A 17,032-nucleotide genomic window follows, 5' to 3' on the forward strand; every position below is an offset into this window, starting at 1 on the left:
CCTCTCAGATTTGGGGCTCACCAGGACTGAGATGGCGTCTCCCCTCAGACTGTGGGATCCCTGGGGTGGGGGAAGGGTCCTGCCTTCAGTCAGAGCTTCCCGGGACAGGAGCTGTGTCGTGGCCTCCCTCTGCATGGGGTAAGGGGCTGTGGGACGAGTAGCTTCCCCTCCGGAGGGGGGAGGTGGGCTCCCCTGAGGCCCTGCCCCCTTCGTGACATGCCCGAGGTGTCCGGTGACCAAGATACTCTTAGCTGGGTGCAGGGTGCGGCTCAGGGCGTGGTCTCCGGGGGCTACTTAGGGCGGCCAGTGTGGGGGACTGCGCGGAAACTAGTTTCCAGGCTGCTGGGCACTCAGCGAGGGTCATGGCGTGGATTCTGGACTGCCTGTTTGCTTCGGCCTTTGAGCCCCGCCCCCGCCGTGGTGAGTGGAGACCACCGAGTAGAGGGGCTGGGGTGCTTTGCAGGGGGCTGCAGGCGGCTGCAGCCCCAGCTGTGTGCCCTGGGGCTTGGCTGGCCGCCCCCTTGCCTCCTTTCCCGCTGGCTTTTAGCTAATTGTTCCTGGCTCGAAGGACTGCCCCGTCGAGGCCCGGCATAAATCATCAGCTTTGCCCGGAACACGGAGCAATCGCGCTAATGGCTCGGCGGGACGCGGGGCGAGCGTGGGGGCGGAGCCGCTCACTTAGCGGTCCTCAGGGACAACCAGAGCATTGGGACCAGACAGGCAAAAGCGCCTCTCGTCACCCATGGGCCCTAAAGGCCCAAAGGTGAACCGCCCTGGCAGAGCATACAGGGCCTTGAAGGTGTGTGGGAGGGAGGCTTTTGCCTTGAAGCTTGTCCCCCTTGTCCCATTTTCATCCACAGAATATCAACATGAGCCCCTTAGAGTCGTCGAATTCAATCCCTTCATTTAAAATATGATGACATTGAAGTCCAGTGATGGGAAAGGCACGCCCAAGGTCATACAAGTTGTCAGCAAATCGGGTTCTGCTGACGTTCTTCCAACTTCCTACTGCCCCAAACTGCCCAGTGATGGGGGCCTTGGGTCTTTAGTCCGGTTCTTTCTTTGGATGTTTGAGATCAATGCTTGGCTTCCCTATCCCTGTGGAGTTGAGGATATAGATGTGCAAGGATCACAGCACCAGTATGAATATGTGTATGGCATCTCACCCTTTTCTTAGCACTGCTTCTATAAAGTACATTTGGAAACTGATTAGTTTTTTTCCCCCTTACACTTTCAGGAGACTGATATTTTCTTTTTGAGATTTCCCAGGACCCCGATACAAACTGTCCTTTACTCCTTCTTGTAGGCCCCACCCCCTTCAGGCTGCCACCTGCCCCCGCTGCCACCTGTTTTCCCATAGTCTCCACCTCCAAAATCTATATTGGTGAGAGTGCGTCATTGGTCACTAGCCATAGACCAAACCTGGGGTTGTCTCCTCTTTCCTCTGCCCCCTCACAGGCAGGGAGAGGAGCCAGGATAGGAGGGCCTCAGAAACTTAATTCAGCCAAAACCTGCTTTTAATTCTTTGTAGCCCTAGCACCCTACTAAGAACCATCTCAGGAGCCTGACCTACTGTTAAGAGCCTGCAGCATACTTAGCAAGTTCAAGTACAGTCGTTGATAGGCCCCAAGTTCTCTGAAGGAAAGAGATCCACATGCACCGCGATTAATTTTTATTCTGTATACTTTTTCACTTATGTGATCCTGGTGAGTGGAAAAACTTAAGGGGGTTTTACAAGATGCCCTTTAGGCTTTACTGCTCAAACACCCAACCTTCAAAAAGAGGGTAGGCCTGGCCTACCAGGGTGTACTGTGACTCCAATGACATCAGCTATGAAGGCTCCCTTATGAATAAACCCCACTGGGAGGGAGTCAGTATCACACCAGGAAGTCCATCCCCATCTAAAGACAGCTATGTCTATTAGAATTAGAAGATTTTTCCTTAAACTGAACCCAAATCCTTGTTCTGGCCGTAGAGTTGACCTTCATGGTCTTCCCAAGGAAACAGTGCCAGTCATCCTACCCTCATTCACCCCTGTCCTTATCCAGGCCAAAACCTCCCCAGTTCCTTCATCTGTTTAATACATGACATGGCTGTAATGCTCCTACCCATATCTAGCTGCTCTTCTTTGAACATGCTCCAAGTTGAGAATGCCCAGTGACCTGGCCAAAAGAGGATTTCCAGCTGTGCCTCTGTAAATATAGTCCTGGATAGCTGACTTTCCCTCTTTTGGAAGCCCACGTCACACTCATGTAACTCAGATACAGAGCCATAAATACACACATACATACACATTCCCATGGCCACACATGCCCACAAAGTCACAAATGCACACACACATTTGATATGCATCCCATACTTTTAGCACACAACACAATATACCCATATCACACATGCACAACCATATACAAATCCCATGTACATACCACATGATTCACACAACTAGTTTATTTATATTGGAAGTACTTCCAACTGAAGCTACTCTTTAAAAGACAAAAGTAACCCCATGTTCTTTTCAGTCTGTATTCTCTTTTAGTTGGTGTTTAGACCCAAGCACAAGACCTTATATATTTGCTATTGCATTTCCAGTCTGATAAGACCTGTCCCCTTACATATGCCAGTGGCACACCACTGCCTACTCAAGCTCTATTACTTACACAATAAGCAGGAAATATATGTAAAGTATTTCCCAGAGGCTGAGCCTTTGGCTCAGTCCTTTACACATATGATCTTACTTAAGTCACACAACATCACTTTCAAATAAGTAATTAGTTTTTTGACCAGGTAAGAACCTGTTCATTGCATTCTCCCTGAAAAATGCTGTGCAACGAGAAAGGATAACTTTGTGGGTAACTACTGATATTCTGTAGGGTTAAAACTGACCTTGGTACCTCTCTTCAAATGCCTCCCAGAAATCCTCAGGGGTCACAGGTGGGGAAGTAGCTGGCTGCTGACTGGGAAGAGTAGGGGAGGTATCCTACATGTTCTATTATTACAGTGGGTGATTTATAAGTTAAAATTTTAAGTCACTCTATAAAGTTGCCATTTTCACTTTATTTTTCATCTCGCAAAACCACTATAATTGATGTAGACCTCTACACCAAAAGAAAATAGTAGAAAAGGGACAGTGAATATTAAGATCCAGACTAAGCTAAATATCAGATTGATACTCTACATGTTTAAATAAACAGACTTTTGTTCCTGGAAGGGACCAATTTCTACATATTACAGAGAGGGATAACTTACATAATTCAAATGACTTTGCTAAAGTCATACAGTTAGCAAATAATCAACGAACCAATTTATCATACTTATATCCCTAAATTCAAGTTGTATACTTATGAATACACTTTAATTACACTCATTATCTTGTTCTTTTTTGCCATTTTATTTTCTGATGGATTTTAGGATTTTTTTAATTTTTCAAATACATTTGTCTCCATTTTCTTGCCACCACTTTCCCCTGCGCCACCCACTCCCACCTCCCACCCTCAGTCCTTCCCCACTTTGGCTTTGTCCTTGGGTCCTTTATACATGACTATACACCTTTAACTGAATTTATAGCCAAGCTCTTATCAGTTTTATATTTGGTATGGATAGATATTAGATGAGTTTTTTTAAAAATTCTAGCAGGTTTAATTTTTCTGAAGATTTGAATTTCTAAAAGGCCAGTATTTTGACACCCAAATATAACCAAAACCAGAATTTCAGATACCAACGTAGTTCAGACAGGGAACACCCACTCTTCTTTCCTGGAAGATGGTTGGTATGTCAGAGCAATCTTGAGGGTGACAATGGCCAATTAATGGTCATATGAAGACATTTGGTAGAGGCATCATTAAGCCCTGGGAAGAATATGGGTCCCCCAAAAGGTCTTCTTTCTCAGGGAAAAGGACAGCATGATTGACCCACTTGAAAATGCTTTCCCCAGTTCACTCTTGGCATTGGATTTAGCCTCAGACAATTGGACTTCTGTAAAGCAGCCAAAATTCTAAAGCTGAAGGGACCCTGGGGCCCACTTTACATACAAATTTGATCTTTTCTTAGAGATGGGATCCAATTGATTTGCTGAGGCCAGGTCTCCTCGAGCTGCAAAAGGATTATTTTCTGGAGCTGGGGTGAGTTTGCCAATGAGATGCCCCACTCCATTCATTTATGGTAGTAGATGAGCACCCCCATTCATCAATGGCAGGACTTCCCAAAGTTACTTTGTAAATCACTTGTTTGCACCTCAAAACACATTTTGCCATATGAAAAAAAAAAAAAAAACGACACTCTAGAGCTTAGGTTTCTAAGTTATCCCACACTCCACCTACCCACCATGAGGATAAAATGTAGAATCTGGGTGATGAAAACTGGCCAAAAATAATACTTTTGCAAATGTATCTCAGACTCCAGTGTTAGAGCTGACATTCACCACACTTAACTATCAAATGATGAAAAGCATATCAGGTCTTTGATGGAGCAGGATGCCAGGTCTTGGAGGGTGCTTATGGCAATGGTGAAAGCAACATGATTCCTTTTTTCACACCTATGTATAAGACAACCCAAATGTCCAACAAGAGTGGAATGGTTAAATAAACTATATGACATATCCACTTGTTGGACTAGTCTACAACTATAAAAAGATATTTATGAAAAATCAGTAGCAACATGGAAAATATGATTATAACTGTCAAATATATATTTTTGAAAGACAAAGAAAATTCAGCAGCAAGGCAAATAAGTTAAGAGATTCTGTTAACTTTGTGGAATAATAGTTATTTTTTCCATTTTCTAAAATCTCTATCAAGTTTGTTCTTAAATCACTCTAATAATTAAAAAAATTTTTAACAGTCTAATTGAAGGCCTGTGATATGCAAACACTCCAAGTAATGATCTAAAATCCCATTGCACATGGTTTAATATAAGGGATTTTTTTGTTCTATTTGTAGATTAAATGTATTGACTAGATTAGGTCAGCCACATGTGATCCTCCCAATGATCGTAAATTGTTCCTTAACATTGGGTGGAAAGAAGCAGATTTGTTTGAATCCCAAGCCTGCATTTATAGCATTTCTGTGATCAATTTACTCAACCTTTCTTAAAATGATTTAATAATGCTGACATTTTCAGGTTATAAATATTATTATTGATATCATTATATTAAGTATAGTCTATGGCTCAGGTATCAAAAGGTGCATTTTATTCCTTCTCTAAATATTGACTATGTACCAGTCACTTTTTATAAACAACCTCATTTAACTTCCTTAACAACTCTCTGGTGTTACTATCTTTATTTTAAAAACAAAACTCAGAGAGGTTCAGTAACTTCCTTAGTGCCACATACAGTGACTGAGCAAGGACTACAACTTCTTTTGGTCTGACTTCAAAGCTTGAGTGATATTTAAAAAGATAACATTTGCAAAGCTCCTAATGCTATGCTGTTCTGCAGTAGACATTTACTAGGTGGCCAATAGGATGTTAATGATGATATCTTGCCCAGAGTCCAAGTTAGGACTATTTGATTACTTATAGATTCCTCTCTATGAAAAGGTACACATTTCAACTGGAAAATGCAATACAAATACCACCTGTGTCCTCATTGCTGGAGCTCTGAGTCACTAGGAAATGATTTCTGTTTCCTTCTGGCAGTATCATTTGTTCTCACATGTATCAGCAGAAGTAGGTAGATGGCATGTTTGATGAGCCTTGGCAGCTACTGTCACATCTCAGATACACCTCTTGAAATCCACGCAGCTTCCTGGGGATAGGAACCCAATACCAAGCAATTGGTAGGTCCCTGTGCTCAAGGAAGCTTATTAAATGACTGGGGCCTACCCGGAACCACTGTTTCAACTATTTTCTGTATGGTATGGTTGACCCTTAATTTTTATCCCCCTCACTTCAAAGTGGAGGTTACAGGACATCCTCAGAAGCAGACATGGGTAGGAGCTGGAGAAGGTTTTCTAAATTCCTAAATCCTCAGAGGGACTAAATAATAGATTAACTTGCATAGTGGACTCTAGGGTCAGTGAGGGGTAGTATGCAGTATGAATATGAGAGGTGAAGGAGGAGGAGTTAAAGACATCTTCCATACACTGGAAACGGCTAAGGCCTGGCTTCTCAGAGCTTTTTCTGCCTTGAAGCTCAATAATTCTCTAGCTTGTAACATTTTCATTACTAGTTGTAATTATATCCACCCTCTACACTCACTCCTTAAACTTCACCCCCACACCAGCACCGCCATCCCTTCTTAAGTGGTTTTAGCTTGTAGTGACTTGTTTTTGTCTCTAGAGGGAGGCAACAGCATCAGAGAGGAAAGGGCACAGATTGGGGTCTTCTCTCACTTTACCATTTCTTGTAAATGATAGGTTTTATTTTCCTTTAACTGCAAACAGATGAATAGCAACAGATGTATTTTAGCTGCTGCAAAGTATATCTCAGTGAAATATCATTTTTCTTCTCATTAGCTCATCTACCCACCCCACCCCCAACTCAGTGGCTGCTAGAAAAATGGTGGCCTTGGGAACATCTCTTAATTTCTAGGACCGAGGTGAGGAAAACCAAACCAGAATCGTGGGGCAGTTTAGTCAGGAAATATTCATACCATCAATCTCTTGAGCACAACAGTACATATTTAGGAAAGAAGGTTGGGGCTGGGTCTGCAGCAAGGGTTGGGAGTTGGGGGTGGGGGGATGTCTAGCAGGTAGTTTGAAACTTTCTGGTCTGGAGTATTACATTTGAAACCTAACTCATTAACACTGCTAGAAGAAACTGCAGAGTGAGAATTGAACTTAGGGTCCAATTCTTCCGGGGCTGCATTATGCTGATCAAAACATCATCCTAAAAGAAGAGGGGCTATTTCAAGAGTGTCAGACAAACCAGTAATGAGGAAAATTGGCAACTCAGTCAGTCAGCTTCAGTCCCTGAACACACTGGTTAAGACAATCTTGGCTGTATGAGAGCGTGTGGGGTGGGGGTCGGGAGAGTTAATCGAGGGAGAAAATTAACTAACCTTTTCTTGAGCTTTTGCTATACATATTAGGTATTATTAGGCTGCTGCTTTCCATTTTTTTACCTCCTTCAGTCATCTGAGCATTTCTAAGGCAGGAGTTAGCATCTCCATTTTACAGATGAAAACTGAAATTCAGAGAGATGAAGTAACCTTCCCAAGATCACCCAGCAAGTAAGTGATGGAGCTGGGATAAAAACTCAAAGCTGTCTCACTCCAAAGACCCTTTGCCCCCAAGGAAGAGATAAAGGTCATGATATTTAAAGGGCTTTATTCTCCTGGGGAAACCAATATCTTTCTTAATAAAATTCACATTTTGGTGCCCTGCTCCTACAGGTTCTTGTTTTTAGAGTGAAAAACAAGAAAACCTCTGTTAACATTTGGCAGTAATGTGGGTTATTAAAACATTTTCTGCCTTTACAATTTCCCATATAATCCTCATGTTATGAACTGTAAAGAGAGAGAGATTTATAGTGGCAATTTTAAGCTCCAAGAAAGTGTGTGTATGGTGTGTGTCTATCCCATGTTGTTGACCATTTTGACAGGGCTCCTGATAGCCTCTCCTATCCCACCATTTATATGGATTTTGTGGTAGGCAAGGGTAGTAAGGATAGCCTTCCATTATACTAATTTAGAGTATCTGGTCCAGGACTGCATCTTTGAAGCCAGAGCTTTTGGCTTCTACAAAGTTGAAGCTTGTCCCCAATTTCACAGGTAGGAGCACTGAGCTAGAGTAAACTAGAGTCTTCATGAATGCAGGTGGGACTCGCACAACAGGATTTAGATAGGTGGTCTAGTGGTGTGGGGATGAGGGAGTTGGGAGGCAGAGAAAGAACCATCAAAGAGAGGAGACCTCACATGAGAGACTGTGAGGGAATGGGAGTTAAGTTAGTATGTTCAGAGGAGAGTGAGAAGGTGTCAAACTGGCTCTGTACCAGCAGAAAAGCCAAGTGCCCGAGACCAGATGCTGGGACACACCAAAGTTTGCATGAATTCTTTGCAGGGATTTACCAAGGGGCTTCAGTTAGTCTTGTGCCTTGTGTGGCTTAGACTGACCTCTTTAGCCTTTTTCTTTTTCTTTCAAAAGGAGACTTTTTGGATACATAGTAGTTGAAGCAATGTTTTTCCTGCCCACCCAGGATGAGGTGCTGACCTAGGCCCAGCTAGAGAAAAAGCTTTATGGATGTTGCAGCTGCTTCTCTTCTGCATACCAGGCTCATTTGTGCCAGTTGAAAGGGCACAATAATAACAGTAGCAATTTAAATCGTGCTTCTCTCTCCTCCTCACCCCAAAAAGTGGAGAAGTGACTCACCACTGTTGAATTGTCCCTCTTTATCCACCCTCTGACCTCTTCACAGGAGTCTAGGCTGGTTCCCTGGTGGCTGAGCTGGAAGCCAATACTTCCAGTGGCCCTTTCACTGTGACTGAGCCCCAAATCTTCCCTAACAAATGTGCTCTCCAAAATGCAACATATTGTTTTAATTTGGAATTCTTAAATGAGGCTGCTTAGAAGGCATTAGAGCAGCATGAGCCCCATTAGGCAAGCGCAGTGCTCTCCTCAATCATGAATAATACAAAATGGGGCCCATTCAGGAATCTTTTCTAAGGGGCCTCTGCTTGTGTTTTATATGCAGTTTGATTTGAAGGTGACTTGATCTGCTTGAAATTTACCAATTTCTGGTTTTAATGCTATTTTAAAAAGATCTGAGGGGCCATGAAATCATTCCCTTACTTCATCCTGACCCCCTTACCTCCATTCCCCTTTATACCCAATTCTCTTGACCCTATGGCTAGCAAATGCTCATTCTCTGCTCTTTCTTTCAGCACCAGCCTAAGAAGAGCTCCCAGAACTGGAGCTGGTGAGGTGCTTATGAGCCTAGGGTAATTACAGATTTTGAGGTGTCAACAAAGCAGGTAATTAAGTGGAGAAGGTATCAGCTGTCTGTGAGAAGAAGAAAGTGATTATGTTGAACACTCTTGGTGCTGTCAGTAAACTTAAAAGGAATGTTTGTTGGGAAATGATATTGTTTGATAGAGACATCAATGTCTAGCAAGAATCAGGGGACGCTTGGTGAGGCTTCCTGCAGAAGAAAGGCTTAGAGAGCATGGCAGATCTGGGTTCAAATACCAACTCTGCCTCCTACTAGCTCTGTGACTTTGAGGAAGTTACTTAACTACTCTGAGCTTGATGTGTGATGTGTAAAATAGAGATAATCATAGCTCTACCTACCTCATAGGGTCATTGTGAAGACTCAAGGAGATAATGCATGGAAGAGCACTTAGTGCAGTGTCTGGTACACAGTAAGTGTTTAGTCAATGGTAACATATTATAATGATCACTATTATTTTTCTTATTATATACCAGGCATTCTCTACAGCTCAGAGTTTAAAAAGAGAGACAAATAATTGCAGTTATGCATGAGAGCATGAAGAGTGTAACTATGGTAGCTCAAAGGAGGGAGCTCTCAATTGGGAGGGAGGGGTACAGAAAAGCAGAGAAAGTTTTGCAACTCTTGATTTAGGTTAGGAGACCCAGGGGGGGAAAGGATTCCAGGCAACGGGATCTGCCCACACAAAACCAAGGAGGTGTGAAACAACCAGGCCCTGAACAAATAGTTGGTCTCTCCTGGGTACAAAACAGGATTCCCTGGGGTGGGGGAAAGTGACAAGATCTTTCCAGTTTACTCCCACCAGCCCCTGCACCACGCCCTAGGCGCCCTACCTGGCCAATCACGTGCAGCGCCCTCCTCTTCTTTCCTCCAAGCAGCCAGGTAAGCACACACCTTGCCCCAGCCAGCAGGCACAGCGATGGGGGACCGGAAACAGACTCAGACGGGGCAGATCAGGTCAGCAGGCGACCCTGTTCTGGTCCTGGCGCCAACACCTCCACCCCAATTTAAAAATAACAATAACAAAAAAACAAGCACACGGTCACCTGGGTTCTTTAGACAACCCCGGTGCTCTCACACACCACACCTGCACTCATGCTGCAATGTCCCCCTTACAAGGCACACATGGTTTCCAGCTCTCTAACCCAGCACATACACTGGCCACATGCATCTCCACTACAGACATGAATACATCATACCCAAAGACACACACATACTGCACCATATAAAAACACCTTACACACAAGCACACGTACTGCACACAACAGCAAACACCACCCGCAGACCCACATTGACAGAACATATCTTAATACACATACACACACACCACAGCACAACCACCAATCCTTGCAGAAACATATATTGAACACACCCACATTCAGACCGCACCCACATAGTCACATTGTAATCGAACGGATAGATACATAACCTACAAGCATGCAAACACAAACATCACACTAGCATATGCTCCATGTCCAAGCATAAACCAAATACACTCCACATCAAGTACTCGGAGTAAAACATGCACCGCACGCGCACTCCACACACTGAATGCACACACAGAAGTACTGCACTCGCGCGCGCGCGCACACACAGGAACATGCATACACACACACAGCCCGCCCCCTCCTTCCCTCCAGGCGGAAGAGAAGGGGGCGAGGAGGGGACGAAGAGGGGAGGAGGGGCAGGAAGGAGGGGGGATGGGCGGGCAAGGAGGTGCGCGCAGAGACTCTCTTATTTTTTCCCTTTGACCTGGGGTGTGTCTGTTCCCCTTTCCCAAGCAAAGGGAGTGAGTGAGTTGGGTCCAGGAGGGGTTCAGTCGGAACCCAGGAAAACTGGAAGGTACCGGGAATCCGCCGGTGGGCCACGGGCATGAAAGCTGGGCAAGGACCCTGATTCAGCATACTGTCGAACCAGCCAAAAGCTCCTCCTCTGCACCCTCCCCAGATCCCTTGATCCTATACTTCTTTGACCTCTGACTGCCTCCCCCCTCTCGCCCCCGCGGAGGTGACTGCTTCTTCCCCCAACCCGAGAGAGGGCTACTATTAAGGGTGGAGGACTTTATTGGTTCAGTAAATAAGGGGTTTAGGTTTTTATGAAAACTGTTAAAATCTAGCTTGAAGACTTCTCTTAATGGAAAGCTCACTATTTTGCAAAGCAGCTAATTTTCTACATAAAAGGGGATGGCTGTGAGAAATTACTGACACCATGCCGGTCACATAGTAGGGCGTTATAAATGTTCCTCCCTCCCACTTTTGTCACCAAATCTGTCAGGTGTATCTGCAGCCAAGAACCAGCCTGAGACAGCTTTTAAACAGTGGATGAGCCTTTTTTTATACTTAGCACACAAGCCCTCAGGAGAACGTGGTTCTTAGCTAGGCGGTAGGGTTGTCAAAGGTGCTTTGCACTTCTGACGGGCTTGTCCTCTCCGGAAACACTGAGGTCTCCTCCCACTGCAGCGGATACAGGGTAACTACAGAATTCTCCGCAGCCACATGACCGTCTGGCTCCTGTCCTCTGCTTGCCTCCTTTCTGTTGAGATGGATAGCAGGTGAAGGAGAGGTGGAGCAAGGGAACCTCCGCCTGCTGCGACGCCTTCCCCTGCAAAGGGCATAGGCAGGCTTCGGAGTTATTATAGGTTCGAATCTCAGCTCTGCCACTTCACAGCTGACTACCTTGGCAAGTCACTGGCTTACATCGTGGGGTGCTTGTGAAGTTTAAAAGAGGAAACATGTAAAGTGCTTCTCAGTTACGACCAAAAGATTTATATTCCTTTTTCCTCTCCCTCACCCTCATCAAAGATAAAGATTTGGGTTTGCAGAAGAGGGATCAGAGACTAAGAGGGAGATATGGGCACCAAGTGACGCCCCTCCCCCACCACCAGAAAGGCAGCCCATGGCCAGGGTTCACTTAGCATTCAATATCCTGTCGCGTTTAAGGGAAATGCCTACACCAGTGATTTTAGTGATGCCAGTTACTGGCCACAAGAAATTCCAGGTCACCACGCTGTGCCTGGGGCTGAAGTTGAGTCCATTCTCCCTATCACCTTCATCCTTCTCAGGGACTTCCTAGTTCTCTCCCCCTGCATTTTCTCTCCCTTTCCAAGTTGTGCATGTTATTTTTTTTTATATTTGTAGTGAACACACTTTGGGTGTCATGGATATCTCCTCTTACCTTCTGTCTTCACAGTGCCTAATATAGTGCCCCTAGGCTGTGTACATGCATCAAAACAATGCCCTGGGTGAAATCCCTTGGAAACACCGAGGCCTAAGGGAACATAAGGAGTTATAATAGGAATCTATAGAGAGGACTCCAATAGTGACCGTGAGGCACTGTGGGAATGGAGGGCAGTGGATTTTGGATAGAAGGCTATTCCATTGCTTCTCAAAGCCCTCAAGCTCTAAGCCTGCCTGGAAGGGTGTTGTCTCACTGCAGCTGAGGCTTCTGCAGTCAATTAAGAAGAAAGCCTCTTTCCTGGAGGGCAGAGACCCTGGCCAGCTAGAGGGTGAGTCACTGTCTGAGAGTTGAACAGCAGAGATGGTGCTAAACTGGCAATGAATCAGTCCAAGATGGCATGGGGAGATTACCTGAGTGATGATGAGAAAGGGGATAAGGCAGAAGCCTGAGGCCTAAAGGCTGGGTATAAGTGACAGAGGGTCTATATAAATATGCATAGAGTCAGCCTCTTAACACACCTCACCTCTTCCACCCGCACCAAATCCAGAAGGATAGCCCTGAAAGCCTTCTTAGCAGAGGAAGTAGAGTGGAAAGCACCATCCCTGGAAGGGGGAATGTTTGGAAGATCTGGGTTCCAATCCTGACTCTACTACTTGCTGTGTGACCTTGGACAAGCCCTTTTCCTTCTTATGTCCAACACCCAAAGGGAAGTTAAGAGGGCAAGTGGTTATGTGACAGGCCTTGTGCTAAGTATTTTACCAATGTTATTTTGCACACTCTTCCCCACAGTGCAATGGGGTGAGCATGTATCCCCTCATTTTGTAGTTGAGAAAACTGAGACTGGATGATATTCAGTCATCAACCTTCTCTCTAATATATTATGTAGTCCTTTTGTATTTATGTTACTAAGGTAATCGCTGTAACCCAAGCCAACAACCTGCCAGTCCTCTGCCTATTGACTCCCTATGCAATCAGGTTCAAATAATGTCTCCCAGATGCCCCCCAAAGCCAACCCATGTTGTTTTCCTGGCAAGGCAGTTGGTTACCTGGTTGGGTTTCTGTTTTCATCTTCCGTAATTCTGCACACCCCCAACTAAAATCTTTCCTTGGCATATCATTCTAAGATCCCACATTAGAAAACAAGCATCACCAGCCCTGGCTGGTGTGGCTCCATGGATTGAGTGCTGGCCTGCAAACCAAAGGGCTGGCTATTTGATTCCTGGTCTAGGGCATTTGTCTGGGTTGCAGGCCAGGTCCCCAATAGGGGGCACATGAGAAGCAACCATGCATTGATGTTTCTCTCCCTTTCTTTCGCCCTCCTGCCTCCTCTCTAAAAACAAATAAATAAAATCTTAAAAAAACAGAAAACAAGCATCACCAGAAAGATGCACCTCAATATCAATGATTTATCACAAGGGTGGGATAATTGGTTGCAGGATGTTGCAGTGAGGAAATGGAGCAGAGCTGTTAGAGTCAGAAGGAGGGGTTTCAGAAAAACCGAATGGGATGAGGGGGCGGTGGAGAATGCCAGGGACAAATTGAACTGGCCTCAAACTGCCACCCCTATCCTTCCCCACCTTTCATAATTTGGTGCTCTAAAATGTATAAAGGGGCAGCATCCAGCCCATTTTCAGCAGGAAGAGAGGGAGAGATCCTCTTCCTCAATGGAAGAGAAAATCACTCTGACCATTCAAATTGCATTCCTGTGTTGGATAGGATTTATCTAAGTGCTGGAGGGGGTTAAGGAAAAGTGGAGAGGAGAAGCAGGCATCTTCCTGGTAGTGATGTTAGTGAGGTGGTACTTAAAGAACGTTACCAATGATGCTGCCAACACCAGAAGCTCTCTCCCTTTGCTAGGGGGTAAGAGAGACTTGTCATCTGGATCTCAGTTCTAATCCAGATCCCTAAAAGCTCCATTTCTGATCATTTTTGGAGTAAGTTCATGTTTTGTGGGCTGCCCCAGTACCAATGTATGCCTGGAGTCAGAAGCTGCTTTCTAGCCTTTCCCCTTCCCTTTTATCCCTCACTTCTTTGCCTAGTCTCTACTGCCCTCTCCTTCTCTGTGCCAAGCTCATGCGTAGTCTCTGACATTCTTGGCTCTCTTCTCCTCTCCTCTGTTTTCCCCATTCCTCTTCCTCTGTGTCAACATAATTCTCCCTCTTTCCACTTTCTTTACCTAAGAGAGGAGCAAATTCAATAGGAAGGGGTGTATAATTGTGTATTTGAAAAATTTCCCCACTTGAGATTCTTGGATTTAGAACCCCATATTGCCCTTGTAGTGTCAGATAAGAACATTTAGTGCCTAGAAGTAATTTTTTTGTTTGGCTGAATAGTGATCTGTATAGATGATTGTTAGGCTGCAGATTACAAGGCATTTTTGGAAGAGGTATTAGATGGTAAGAAGATTCATGCAGGTGTGGATGGCCTTCTGACTTCTCCAGGTGCCAACAAGGTAAAAAAAAAATTAGGAAGACTGTAGTGCGTGCCTGTGTGCCTGTGTGAGTGTGTGTGTGTGTGTGTGTGTGTGTGTGTGTGTGTGTGCGTGTGTGTGGTGGGTGGGGGGAAGTTACTGAGACCATTCTCATCCGGATGTGTGGAATACATTGTGAAGTTAGCTTCTTTTTGCTCTTGATTCTCATTGAAGTTTGAACAAACTGATCTTTTTTCTCTGTGAATTTGAAAAAGCACAGGCCATGGGAAACAAGGAGCATGAAGAGTGGGGCAAGGAGGGAAGGGGTTTTTCCTTGTGCAGTCCTTGCATGCAAAAGGCCAACAAAGGATGTTCCCTGCACTCAAATATCACATGAGTCAGGGCAGAAGGGAAGCAATGAGGGTAGCAAAAAGTGTCCTGAGCTAAGATCCAGGAGTGATAAGCCTTCCTTTTGGCTCTGCCACTAATTAGCTCTGAGTCCTTTGGTAAGTTTCTTAGCCACCTGAACATCCAGGTTTGCCTTTCCTTTACCCATAATGTGAGATTGGGTAGCATGGCCAGGGGAGAGGAAAGTCAGAACACAGAGGTTGAGAAGAACACACTCTTGGGCTGAATCTTGAAGGAGAGATCAACTTTAAATAAAGGAAGAAAAATTATGGGGTGCAATGAGAAGCAGTGGGAGTAGCCAAGGGAATTTAACAAATAGGTATACATAAGGCACTGAGCTAGCTGCTATGTGGAAAATTGCTATGAATCAGCCCCTGTCCCTCCGCAGAAGCCTTTACAGGGAGTTGGAGAATACGAGCAGCAGAGCTAAGCACTAGCAGTGCTTGCAGCTAGTCCCAGGACAGGCCCTGGCTGCAACGCAGGACTGAGCAGCAGGTCACGCCGCCATTTATTCCCTGGCCAGACCAGGAGAGTCGCGAAGAGGTAGTACAGGGGCAGAGCTGTAGACATCTGAGTGCAGCCCATTGAGGGGCTAGAGTGGGAAATGAGTGCATTCCAAGCAGATGTGAGATTGGTGCAGAGGTTAGAGGAAGAGGAAGCCCTGGGAGTGCTAAACAAGTTTCCCAGGTTTTCATGCACACAAAAGATTTGATTTTTTAAATTTTCTGTGTGGGTAGGCTCAAAGAGTTGTCTTTGTGAGCCATGTGGCTTTGTTTAACTTTGCAGGTTCTGCGCTCTCTCTACCTAGTTAGGGGCAGTTCTCATGTGACTGAGCCCAGCCTGAAGGCCATGCTTTGCAGCACAGGGGCAGCCAGGGGCCCAAGACTACCCTTTTAGATTGAGGGTGCAAAGTAAGCTGCCAGTGGGTTCCCACCCCTCTCGCCCCTGGCCCCCTACCCATCCCCTCCTGTTACCACAGTCACTGTCACTGAGCTCAAAGTCTAGGGCAGGCTGCTGAGTTGGACTGGAGTTCTAGTAAAGAGGGAGGGGAGACCTGCTTAAGATTCCTCCACTCTGGAGCCCTTTAGGCCTTCAGAGATGAGGGGTGCTCCCTTTCCAGTTGTGGAAAGAGGGAGTGTGACTCGGTGTCCTAAAGTTGGCTAAGTCCTGTAGAAGAGTCAAGCATTCTACAGATGTGAGCACTGTGTCTCTGCCTTGTTCTTAGATAAGCAGAATAGTGATAAATTACCCTGATTGTGTTTAGGGCTTGGAGATAGTCACTGACTTGCCTAGGGCCACTCAGCTGCTTAGTAACTAGACAGGCCTTCTGACTCCTGGTCTAAGGCTTTTTTCTCTGCATCAGAGCCAAGACAGTAGACTAATTTTGAAGAGGGATAGATAGTTAGACAGACAGGAATTAATGTTTTTAGAAATATTGGTATTTTAATGTAGTTTTAAAACACCATTCTATCATGAAAACTACCAGTTAAATATCTCCCGCAGCCCCAATTCCCTCTGACAGCTAGTCAGACAAGATTTTGAAAAAGAAAACTGGCAGGAAATTGGATGCTTGTTGTGGAAGATACAATTCGTAGGAGAAGAAAAGCAGAAGGGGGTGGGGAGACAAAGATGGAGGAGGAGTAACTCTCAGCACAATTTCTGAGAACAACTTAATTCTGAAGGTTTTCTTGCTAGTCATCTGTCTAGATGGTTTAGGGGAGTGTCCCCATTGATCCTTTCTTTCTCATGTCCACTCTCTACAAGCTCTAGCTGTGATGGGGGGGGCGGAAATGCTTGACAGTCCTCCCTTTAATACAGAGTCTCATTTACCTTTTTATCCCTGTTGTTCTAAATACATTAGAGAGATCTATTATCTCTCTGTAAAAATACATATGTGAGAAAGCATGAGAATACATGTGTGCACGGATGTCTGTGAGGGATTGTGTGCATCTTAAAGGGAGTGTACCTTAAAGAGAGGAGTTTACAGGGGTAGAGGAGGTGTGAATATGGGAAAAAATGAATCAGAGTTTACTGAGGGCATGCTGAAAACCTACAACTGAGTAAGGGTCTGCTCAGAGCAGGTGGAATTCAGGAAATAGTAAATTCTTAATATTTCTAAAGTGAACAAAGGAGAGGAAACGTATTTAAATTAGT

At 45.0% G+C, this 17,032-nt stretch overlaps 1 protein-coding gene across 1 annotated transcript in view; it reads left to right on the plus strand.

Annotated features, from left to right (window-relative positions):
- Positions 1 to 362: 362 nt before the first annotated feature.
- Positions 363 to 17,032, plus strand: part of ARHGAP36 (Rho GTPase activating protein 36) — a 30,127-nt gene continuing 13,457 nt past the window's right edge. The window contains exon 1 of the mRNA XM_054576966.1: positions 363 to 420. Coding sequence (XP_054432941.1) covers positions 363 to 420 — 58 coding nt within the window. The remainder of the gene's footprint in view (positions 421 to 17,032) is intronic.

Source organism: Pteronotus mesoamericanus, unplaced genomic scaffold (genome assembly GCF_021234165.1).
Source record: "Pteronotus mesoamericanus isolate MK-2021 breed Mesoamerican mustached bat unplaced genomic scaffold, CSHL_Meso_final contig_40, whole genome shotgun sequence".
Lineage (NCBI taxonomy): Eukaryota > Metazoa > Chordata > Mammalia > Chiroptera > Mormoopidae > Pteronotus > Pteronotus mesoamericanus.